Genomic DNA, 12,025 nt, shown 5'->3' with positions numbered 1-12,025 from the left:
AGCACAGGCAGCCTCAGATGTCGCATTATTCCGCTCCACCGCCCAGGAGCCTTCAACCTCAACAATGGATCCTATAGGTTGCGAGTTGTACTTTTTATACTTTTGGTGTCTTTGATCCTTTTGGGCTTTTCGGACCTGAACATTTCTCTAACCACCGGTTTTGATGTATTCGCTATTACGAGACGGAGACATCCGACTTGGCCCAAGGCTGAGCAGCGCGAGCCCCTGACATAGCCGAATCACGGGACCATATGACTGGCTCCTAATGAGCAGGATTTCATACTTGAAACAAGACCTAGAGTTCTTATACGTCCGTCGATTCTTCTAATTTAGGCAACAAATTTTGATCTCGTTGTTATCTACTAGAGCACCAATAAACTGCCCCTGGTCGCTGGCTGGAAACAGAGTAATTATGCTAATCCATCCTAGTTAGTGGAGAAGTGTGTTGAACGTCCTCTACTATGTATGTTCGAACGAAAGCTTATTCTATCAGAGCCTTGTTTTAAGCGCCCCAGATTCTATCAAGCAGCATGCTGGGGTGGGAAGTGCCTGTTGTGCGTTGGAAAAGAGTGAAATTCAGCTGAGACGAGGGTCAAAATCCGAGACAAACTTTCTGTCCAGCTACAGCATACTCAGCAGCACCTCCGAGTTTAGAATTTCTAGCTCGGCTTGTTCCGATATGTCTTCCCCAGTTTCTTGCTATAAAATAACTCACTCGCTGATGGAGAAAGAACTGAGAGCGCCATTTCCGAAAGGCTGAGTTTCCATATTTCCTTGGCATCACATCATTGGTTTTCACTGAGCCTGTAAGTAGAATGTGTCCTACCTGTTTTGTTACCTCGTACTCTCTTAGCTTACTCCAATACGCTTTTTATCATTCACATGTTCGTGGGCTTAGGGCTGAGTTTGTTGGCAGCCGGTGAACTTCTCATTTAAGTCTTCCTTTTCAGCTCGAATCATGGCTCGAATTAGATCACGAACACAGCCTTTGGTTGAACGGCTAGCAAGTGGAGTCTGAGATGCTTTTTTCGGGTGGAGCAGTCTAAGAGATCTCACAGGACCACGTCTGATAGTGATTCTATCTTAGGAACCGTAAGGCGGACTCACGAACAACGAGACTTGGGGAAACTTACATTCCAGTAGCTAGTGTAACCGTCATGTTCGAAGGCCCAAATATCTATAAATTGAGCTGTCCTCGTCCTCAATCACGACTATTTCTCATCGCCATCATCATCGCTCGCTCCTCAATCTATCAGACATCTCCATTACCTCTGCTAAATTCCTCATTCTAGCCTTTGTTCGCTAACTCGTCCAAAATGTACATCGCTACTATTCTCACCCTCTCCCTGAGCCTTGCTTCCGCTGCTCTAGGAGCCGTAACACCTAGGAACGCACCCTCGAAGGTCAAGATCAACGGTATCTCGCTTCTAGGAAGTGGTTGCCCAGCTGGAACTGCCGATGTGCAAGTCGATGCCACCGGCACTCTTTTCGAGGCTACTTTCTCGACCTATGAAATTCAGACTGGCCCAGGCACCAAGGCCGTGGACTGGCGCAAGAACTGCAAGCTCACCATGAACATGGAATTTGACTCTGGCTTCCAGTACGTCCAAAATGTCCAAACGCATCCACACACTTGCATAGTAATATATTCGCTAACCGCGTATTACCAGGTTCACTATCCTTGACACAGAGATGAAGGGTTTTGATCAGATCCCGAGCGGTGCAACAGGCCAATGCAAGAACGTGTTCTCCTTCACTGGTTTTCCAGGGTCCGCGACCTATAGCCTAAATCTTCCTGGCCCTTCGTCAGGCAACTTCAACCTCAAAACCTCTCCTGGCATCGAGTCCTGGTCTCCCTGCGGCGGCCAGACTGCTATTTTGAACATGAACACCCAATGCAGCCTCGCACCCACCCACCTCCCGGCCCTCATTGCTGTAAGTTTCCCTCTGTAAGACGTTGAAATTTGTAACATAGGTCACTACTAACAATTGAAATAGGTGGACTCTATTAGCGGCAAGCTCACAGTCAAGTTCGCAGTCTCGTGGAGAAACTGCCCCAAATAAATTTCTGGACATATGTCCGCTTCGTCATCGCCATAGGCAGGTAGTGCGCACCTACCGTCTTCTATGAAGTTGATTTGAAGTTCCCGACCGGGTTATTCGCATGGCCGCATTTAGGATTGGATCTTAGGTCACTCATTTATTTTTGTTAGGAGCTTGGTTGCACTATTTGATGTACTTTGCGGGTTTCTATTCATTCCTTTAGCAATTAGTTGGTAGTTTAAGATTTATCCCTAGGCAGAACAACGTCTTTTACGTAACATCAAGAACTGCACTCTGAGTCGTGTTATTAAATTCAGAAAATTTGTTGTGCGAATAGAGCGAGTAGGTGATAGATTAGCCCGCCTCTGTTCCCTATCTGATTTATTAACAATCAATCAATCAATCAGGCCAGGTAGGACACCTGTCCTGTGACCGGACGAACTCTAGGCTGCTGGGCGAGCAGTCCAAAACTTGAATTCATCCTGGCCCACTTGTCCCGCGACAAGTGGGCATCCAAGACAGACCACGCAGATCAAATAGCCACCTAGGACGGCCTCTATCGTAGGACGTGTGTACTGGGACCTATACGCAAATTTCTCGGAATAAGGCAAGGGATATGAACAAAAATTGGTTTGAGAATATCATCGCGCAATTTGCGGCAGTATTTGAAGAGCTAAAGCCGCTGGCTCGAGACCTCCGAAACGTTCTTTTCCCGATTATGGATGGAGCAATCTTCACCGGAATATCTTCGTCTATTGGAGCGGGCGTGGCCAAGAGTAGGAAGTATATAAGAAGAAAATAACGTGTTTACACGGGTTATATACGAGTTTTAGTAGAGGGAATATTTTTATTATAAGATACTTAGTTATACTAAGTACTATTAGAAATCTATATATAAACTAGTACTGCTGAGTTAGGCTTTATATAAGTATATCTTATATAGCTAGTCCCCTAAGTCTACGTTCTTATAATTATCTTAATTTATACTTTAAGTTATTATTTACTTTAATTATATTTACTTGTTCTTACTAATTAAATTTATTTAATATCTTAATACGTATAACTGAGATACGTAGAAGTATAAACTTGAGATTGTATATTATATTATCCGTAATCTTCGTCTGTTTAAGAAAGTTTTGAAAAAGGTAGTCTTTATATTTAGAGACTAGTACTAGTTCTGTTACAGCAGAGAGACTTCGAGAAGTTCACGGAGCAGAGTGGTGCTCGTTATAGATAAATATTAGCGAATATCCGTGATCAGCCTGGGCTTGCGCGTCGTCAACCTCGAGGCTAGTCGTCTAAGGCGACACGAGGGGGCGAGGCCGTCGGAGGTGGGGAGGTGTAGTCACGGCGGGCGCTGAGCCTGGCTTTCGTCGCTTTGCAGGCCATGGGTCCTTGTTACCTGTATCCCAGGTGTTATCGGTGTTGATAGAATGTGGGTTTCGCTGCTGATCTCTGTATTCTTGTCCTGGCGCTCCCGCTTCTCCCCCCGTTTCCCCGACTCAGGCTGGATGGAGCAGAGGGATTGAGACCCAAGAGGTTATTGAAGTATAGCAGTGCTCACCGTTAATCGGAGTCGCTGGATGCTTGGGATAGACCTCAGACTTTGCTCGACTCAAGTGATCGGGGAGGACACTGTTTAAGACGTATTCCGTTAGCGACTTATTCTTCAAAATGTCTAAAACGGGACGCTTATGACGTAACTCGTTACATTTAAGCTCAGCAAGCAACCTAGGACTGAGTGAGATTCTCAGTTGATCGCTAGTGATCCAAGCGGAGAGCTTATCGACCAGGTACTCAAAATTTCTTGCCTTTGCTGTATCTACTACCGCGTATGTGGTGAACTCGCATAGCGTCCCTTTCTACCAGTGGGATAAAGTCTTGAATAGATAGCTCGAAAGGCGGCGGTAATATTGATATCCCGTATATCGTCTTCGTTGACCCATCGCTGTATCCTGGGGAAGTTTGCTTTGTAGGGTTTGCTAGGCCGAGGTCTATTGCCAATCCAGAGTTAAGAAAAGACATGCTTGAACGAATACTAAAGAATAATAGACTTAGTAGAATCCAAGAGATAGAAGTTGATTCTGACAACTGGAGAGGGGGGCAATAAAGACTAATGAAGATTAATACTGATGAGGATAGTATTATATATATCTGCCCCTTTGTTGGATCAAGTACTAGACACTAGGCACTAGCACGTCCATCTAACATATCCCTTGTTTTGAACCACCTTCTCACCGATCAAGTTATACAAGCTTCCCGTCTTTCCCTGGCTACGGATCAATATTACGCAAAAGGATGCGGCAAGGTATTACTACAATCTAGTCCCTGGAAGGATACTGCCTCGGTAGCCATACTTAGTCGAGCACTACTGTAAAGTCCTCCCTCGGCAGGTAATATTACTATAGTTAAAGAAGTAGCTAAGTACTTTGTCGTAACCACGTCTATAGGGGGGCTTTATTTGATGCGGCATCACTTACCTTATATAGAGTAATAAGACTACCTGAAGGCCTACTATAAATCCTTCCTCCTCCTGTTTCGCTAGATCACTACTATGCCCGAGAGGAATGTAAGCTAAGCTTTGGTATAATTCCCTGACTACGTCTTACTTCGAATCTGCCTCACCCTAGCTAGACCGGGTACTCAGAGTCAACCTAGTATATAAATATACTCTACTTAATAATAACTCTACACGCGCAGCTTGCTATGTATTGTGGTGGGAATCCAAGGGACCACCTATTACTTACCTTGTTTTTGCATTTCCATTTATACTAGAGTTAGCACGTGGATAAGTAGATCTACCTGGGCATACAAGCCCCTAGCTCTCACTCTCCCTTTATACGACGACAGCCACCGCGACCAAATTCACCACAATACGGCTAGACCAGGGAGAAGCTATTCAGTTGGGATAATTACGAATATAAGTTTAATTTGCTATACTTATAATAATAACTAGATCATGTAACTATAAGTCGTCCTGAAATGCCACTGCCTGAATACGCCCTGAATATTGACCTCCTCCAAAGAACACTAAACCATAGTTTAGACTTCTTTAGCCAGATGACTATATGACGATAATCCTACACCTTGCTGTGGTGGGGTGGAATTGCAGGGCATCACGTGAGCGTGCGACAGGGACTTCGGCATATGTGTATTCTCTCCTTAGGCAGTTACAACTCCAAAAAACTTGATTCGCAGTCTACCACTTCCACTCCTTTACACTAGGATTTATATTATTATGCTTTTAGTTCTTTGAAACTATATAGAATCGTCGATCGACTACTATCAAGGTATAATATTATACGTATTTGAGTGTAACGTCTTGTAGTAGACAGACAAGAGTTGAATAAGTACTTAATAGATCGGTATATATTTATATACGTTGAAGTTGAATTTTGCGAGGTTCGGTAAGTCGTTTAGTACAGCTCTTGCGAATAGGGATCCAGAATCGGCCCCGACAAGAACCCTTGCTTTACTCTTTCCAGTTTTAGCCGGCGGCGGTCGTAGCCGAGGCCCCTGTCCACCGTGGGCTCACCTCCTTGGCTCAGCCTGGCTCAGGTTTAGCTCACAAAGCTCAGGCTATAGCGATAGATGTTCTTTTGGCTAACGATGTTTGATATTCTCCACTCGCTGTCCCTCTGCGGGCTCTGGCGTTGTCGTTGGGATTTGCGATTTATTCGGGGTGGAGAATTTGTGGCGGGTGGCGCTGGCTCTGATTTGGTAGCGTGTTCAGCCCTCTCTGGTACCAAGGCCTAGATAGGCAATAAATCGGTGACAGATCGATGAGGAAATCTCAAATTAGCCAATCGCCATGGCTTCTGATTTACACATGGCAGCCACTAGCGCCGGTATCGCTCTCATTGCAGGGACTAAATCGCGACGCTAGAACAGAAGCTTACCTAGTGAGGAAGAACACTCTAGAATGGGAATTACATGGCTTCTGGCTTGTCACCGTGTATATACCCAGATAGGTAAGGTAGATAATTCATTTGCGATTGCTACCTATGCGAGAAAGTACTTAAGTCAATGAGACCTCATGATATAATAATATGCGCTTTTGCATTATCGCTTTTGAAAATCAGTTATACGATCTAATCGCAAAGGAGAATTCCTTTCACAGCCACCTACGCTCGGCACAATGTCGATAGACTATCGGACTCCCGGGCCTGTCTATCAGACTCAAAATACAGTCTCAAAGGACAATGATTTCGTCAACGAGAAACCAACTGCCCAGCCAGTAGACATAGACGCCGAGGCCCAGCCCACAGAGAAGCAAGACGATCGCAATGGCACCAAAGATTCCATTTTCAAAGGCCTTGGAATCCTCGACCGCTTTCTGGCCGTCTGGATCTTACTCGCCATGGCCATTGGAATCATCCTTGGCAACTTCGTCGACAATGTCGGGCCTGCATTGCAGAAGGGAAAATTCGTTGGCGTCTCAGTTCCTATCGGTATGTTCTGCTTCCCCAAATTCAAGCGTGTTAGATTTGCTGACTGTTTTCTAGCTGTCGGCCTGCTCGTCATGATGTATCCCATCCTCTGCAAAGTTAAATACGAGGCCCTCCATCACGTCTTCCGCAAAAAGGAAATCTGGATCCAAATCCTCTTCTCGATCCTCTTGAACTGGATTGTCGCGCCCTTTATCATGGTAAGCTCCTATTGCCGCTCACTCTTCAAACAATGCCTAATACCATCTAGCTCGGCCTCTCTTGGGCCTTCCTCCCTGATAAGTCTGGCCTACGCGAAGGCCTCATCCTCGTCGGCATCGCACGCTGCATCGCCATGGTACTGATCTGGACCGGCCTCGCTGGCGGCGACAACGAATACTGCGCCATTCTTGTCGCCATCAACTCCCTCCTACAGATGGTTCTATTCGCTCCGCTCGCCATCCTCTTCATCACCGTCATCAGCGGCGGAGACACGAGCGGCATCTCGTATTCAGTTGTTGCGAAGAGTGTCGCTGTCTTCCTAGGCATCCCGGTCGGTGCCGCGATCCTTACTCGCATTACGCTCCGTAAGCTGGTGAGCCCGGGTTGGTACGATAACGTGTTCGTGAAGTGGGCGAGCCCGTGGTCGCTCATCGGATTGCTATTTACAATTCTCGTCCTCTTTGCCTCGCAAGGCAAGCAAGTTGTCCACCAGATAGTCTCCGTTGTCCGCGTTGCCGCGCCACTTATAATTTACTTCGCACTTATCTTCTTCCTCACACTTCTCGTGTGCCACAAGTTGGGCTTCGGGTACAAGCTTGCTACGACGCAGAGTTTTACGGCGGCGAGCAATAATTTTGAGCTTGCTATTGCGGTAGCTGTTGCGACCTATGGCCCGAATAGCGACCAGGCGCTTGCTGCAACTGTCGGGCCGTTGATTGAGGTTCCTGTTTTGATAGCGCTTGTATATGTCGTGAAGTGGCTAGGAAAGCGGAGAAGATGGAGTGATTAACTTGCTTACGACGGAAACACAATCGAAGGGATAAGAGAGAGTAAAATAAAGTTAATTATAGACGATTTATTATATTAATCACCGCGGCTATATATCTGGTTACATAGAGTAAAATGGGTAGGAGAAGCTGAAATAACCGTTATATTATTGTATACAAAGAGTTAGATTGTATATGTCGGTGAAAGGATATGACAGAGTTGTACTTTGAGTCTAATTTAACAATAGGTGTAGTACTATTTATTAGTAATCTATATTTCCTAGAGAATAAGAATTTTGGAATCAATCTAAGAGCAAAACCAACTATTTCCTAAATGTAAAGATCCTGTGATTTTATTATATAAAAATAAATACCCTATGCCCTAAGCCCCTTAAAGCCCCGTAATTAACTAGTCGCTGATTAGCTAACAAGTAGTAATTAATAAACTTTTAATATACTACCAAATAAGTTAGACTCTAATTTTGTTTTCGCTGGTTCCGTTTTAGTCTCCGGACGTGAGTAGCGGCTGCTTGAACCTGAGCCGAGGGTGAGCATGCTAGGGCATTCCTGAGCCCCGCTTGACCATGGCCTGTGCGCCTGCTCAACCCTGCCCCCTGAGTCAACCTGAGCGTCATAATACGGGGTCCTGTTTTGGAATCCCCAGCGGCCATGTTGGGTCCCAATACCTACCTACCTCAAACACAGCCATGTTTATACAATTCATCATCTAGTAATATTACTAGAGCCTCCGGAGCCGATTTTGGAACCCTCTTGGCCTAGTCGCACGTGACAGTAATTCAATCTCACAATTTACCGAATGCCTTTGTCCAAGGAATGAGGTACGAATATATAGTTGAAGGGTTTCTAGATGCGAACATTAAATAAGAAAATTCTATAGACTTTTTTTAGGTATTCTAGAAATTTCTTAGTAAAAAAATTAGGTAATAATATTATAACTTTAATATATTCGAATTTTATTTAAATGTATAATTCGTAGCTAGTTAATAATTTTAAATTTTAAAAGCAGTGTATTTAAGCGGGATCTCAATTTCTTCCTCAAGTAACAAAGGCCAATATCTTACCTAACCACATACCCCTCGCTCTCCTACGCATTACCGCCCTTTATATGATCCGTTATCCATGTGAGCATCAAATACCCACTATAACATTCTCTCGCTGTCTTCAACTAGCCTATTGGTTTCCGAGTTTAATACAAGCAAGCGATCTTACGACACCACGACAGCCTTGCGACTATTCTGCCAACTTTCCTCGTCACTCTTCTCAGAAGTCTAGAAGCACCTCAGCTGTTTCGTTTAACGTCTTCTAAAATACGGACACCAAGCTATGCATGCCGTGTCAACGTGTGCTTCAAGAGTTTCAGATCAAGCTAGCCGGTGGCCCTGGGACTGAGAGTAGCTCTGACTTTTTATTTGTCCATCATCACGCTCTTTAATGTGTCGAGGAGACGGTAGCAACAGGCTGTGATATTTGTCGGTTTTTACTTACAGCTGGGAGCTACAGAATATCTGAATTGCGTTGCACAATGCCAAATCTACAAAATTGCTATTTTACACTTCTTTTCGTAGAACACAAAGGCTCTTAGTCAATAGTCTGGAGGGTACAACAAAGCAATTGGTCGACATTTCTTACACAGTTGATTCTAATGCCAGGTATGTGTTCTATAGTAAAGGGTGTCATATTCAAATTGAACCAGATTTATAGTATCGTCTTCGTTTAATTTCGAGCCAATGGAGGAATCAACAGATTCCAAGACGACTTGGAGAGTTATACGGCAGTGGTGTCAAGGTTGTATCAACCATCATCCCCATTGCTTGAAGCCAGGATTTGGCCGCCTTCCGACACAACTACTACATTTAGAAAAAGATTCCCTACGTTTATGCGACTCCTCTGAAATTCCCTGCGGTACCCAATATGAAACCCTGAGTCACTGCTAGGGTGGTTTGGAATCCCTCAGGCTTTTGAAATCCAATTACAAGGAATTCATTCTCGATATTCCTCGGGACCGTCTCTGGAAGAATTTTACGGATACAATTCAAATCACCAAGAGCTTTAATATTTCCTACCTCTGGATTAATTCTTTATATATCGTCCAAGATGACCCCGACGATTGGCGTCATGAGGCAGCCCTAATGTCAGACATTTATGGCCATTCAAGTATCAACATAGCTGCAGCGGATGCCGAAAACGGCAAGATAGGATGTTTCTTCCGACGAAACCCGAGAGATATAACGCCCCTTCTAATAAAGCTGTCAAGCAAAACCCTCTAGGTGATTACATCATCTTTGACTTATATACCCAGACAGAGCGAATCCAATCCGGTGCTCGTATTAAGCGAGCATGGCCATTCCAGGAGAGATTCGTATCTCCTCGTACATTGCACTTCACCTGCTCCCAAGTGTTCTGGGAATGCAACAGGCGACTAATTCCATCCGGGGTATTTCCTACAGGGTTCATCGGCTTTCCATACCATTATGAAGTTAGTCTTGGCCGGGATTGGAAATTGGAGGAGCTGTGGCCGCATATTGTTCGCTTGTATTCTAGGGGCAGCTGACACGCGGCACTGACAAGCTTATCGCCCTATCCGGTGTGGCCAAATGGTACCAAGACGAGAGAGATGATCAATATCTTGCTGGGCTATGGAAAAACGATTTGGCGCGAGATTTTCTTTGGTGTGTAACAAACCCCAAAGAAAATGGCCAGTCGGCCGAATATCAGGCGCCATCTTGGTCTTGGACATCTCAAAACAAAGCTGTGAATCACCACCATGTGGCTTCGAGTAAGAGGGGGAATTCAATTTATGCTAACCTTCTCGACGCCCAGATACAATCACTACCTCCGAATTCTATGGGCCAGGTCACTAGCGGGTATATACGCCTGAGGTGTAGAAAGCTGTTACGTGGGTATTGGTACCAACAAGACGGAATGGCCGAATTTAGCATGGGATTGCCTTGGAAGCAACTGACCTTTAAAAGCATTTGGGATGTGGAGCCAGCAGACGAAAGGATGATATATTTGCTACCCATAATGGATCAAATTTCCGACTCGGTATATGGGATTATGATCGAACCCTCTGGTAGCCCTGGTGCACATAATGGCTGGTTTAGACGGGTTGGATATTCTATGCTTGATCTCGCGGTGGGCCATCATCTAACTTGTCATTGGGAAGAGCAGACAGAGCATTTTAGATCTCTCCAAAAAGAGGTGAATCAGGTCCACAGCTACATTCCTGCGGACTCGATCTACGAAAATACAGTAGGAGAGGACAAGAGGGGCAACACACTCTATACGATTGTTATGATCTAGCTACCATCTAGGGTAGTAGTGGCAGGCATGGTTACGCCGCCACATTTGTCTTTTTCAATCCGATGTTTTCTCAGGAGTTTGGTAGTCGAGTTTCAGGAGAGAGACTTTTGGTAATACTACGTTGAATGGTGGCGTGTTTAAAGGAAATTGTAAAGAATATCAGTTGACTTATTGTTCTAAGTACATTGATGCCAAACAGCCTATATTTATATCTAATCAACGATAGAATATAAAATGGTGTAATGCCATATAACGTTTTTTAGTTGGCTACTATAGAATATGGTATGTAGTTCACAGTTAAGCCTTCTATATTAACCATGTATTGGTTATAATACGTATTATAGACCCACTATCTGACATACTATATGCATTTTCGGATAGAAACGGATGGACAATGACATATGAACTATATAAGTCCTTGGGCCTGCTATTGCTACTCAAGAGTTGAGAGGAATTAACTAGTCTTGCGCACACTCACGTGACTAAAATATATTCTCTTCTGCCGTGCTCGCACATTGAGTCCTTAGCCTTGCTAATTAGGAACTGAATTGAGTCATCAAACTGCAAAGAAGCTCACAAATCATAATTAGCGAGTGCTGTGGGGATGGTAAGGTTCATCGTTCCCAAGATACTCTCATATATATCAGAGAGTCGCCCCATACAGAGCTCCCATAAAATCCACGCAGGCCTCGTTCTCGTTGCCACAGCCAAGGATCTGGGAAACTACCAAGCATGCCTTCACCATTCCTCATCCCATGGAAATAGGACTAGCCAACAATCTTGAAGGTAGATTCGTTGTGCTTTCTAGCAAGTTGCGAGTGGCAATAGTATCAGCAGATTGCTAGCAAGAAGGCGCAAATCATGTCCCCTCAAGCAATGACTTTTAATTTCTGAGTCAAATGTACTGGCGTTCTAGGGCTTTCGGCGAACGAAGGTGTGTGCACCTACCAATCTGGACCTGTTCGGATGGCATTCCAATATATCTCTCGTTGGTATGTATAAGCTGTTATCCCGGCATTTTCGTTTGCAAAAGGGTATAGGATATTGCGTATTGCATTTTGCAGTATTTTACTCTAGTTGACATCACTTTTGTGTACCACGCTGTCAACTTGCTGCAACGAGAATAGTAAGGCATAAATTGGAGCTATAAATTGGGTCAAACATTACCAGATTCGCTTCGATTTGTAATACTACGCGCCAAGCGGCAAATGACATTGCCGGCGGACTTACAACCCTCGAAAA

General features: G+C 44.6%; 2 protein-coding genes across 2 annotated transcripts; both read left to right on the top strand.

Moving 5' to 3' along the window:
- Nucleotides 1–1,316: 1,316 nt before the first annotated feature.
- BP5553_06591 (Secreted protein) lies at nt 1,317–2,064 on the top strand (the record flags this gene model as incomplete). The annotated part of the gene is made up of 3 exons (XM_032015214.1): nt 1,317–1,600; nt 1,671–1,935; nt 1,999–2,064. 3 exons carry the CDS (start codon nt 1,317–1,319, stop codon nt 2,062–2,064), a joined length of 615 nt encoding a protein of 204 aa, XP_031868635.1.
- Nucleotides 2,065–6,181: 4,117 nt separating this feature from the next.
- BP5553_06590 (Uncharacterized protein) lies at nt 6,182–7,482 on the top strand (the record flags this gene model as incomplete). The annotated part of the gene is made up of 3 exons (XM_032015213.1): nt 6,182–6,494; nt 6,549–6,691; nt 6,742–7,482. The coding sequence occupies 3 exons, from the start codon at nt 6,182–6,184 to the stop codon at nt 7,480–7,482; spliced, it is 1,197 nt and encodes a 398-aa protein (XP_031868634.1).
- Between the last annotated feature and the right edge of the window lie 4,543 nt (nt 7,483–12,025).

Source organism: Venustampulla echinocandica, assembly GCF_003357145.1.
Source record: "Venustampulla echinocandica strain BP 5553 chromosome Unknown scaffold_4, whole genome shotgun sequence".
NCBI lineage: Eukaryota > Fungi > Ascomycota > Leotiomycetes > Helotiales > Pleuroascaceae > Venustampulla > Venustampulla echinocandica.
The sequence above is the reverse complement of the archived record's forward strand: the minus strand, read 5'-3'. Positions and strand labels throughout refer to the sequence as shown.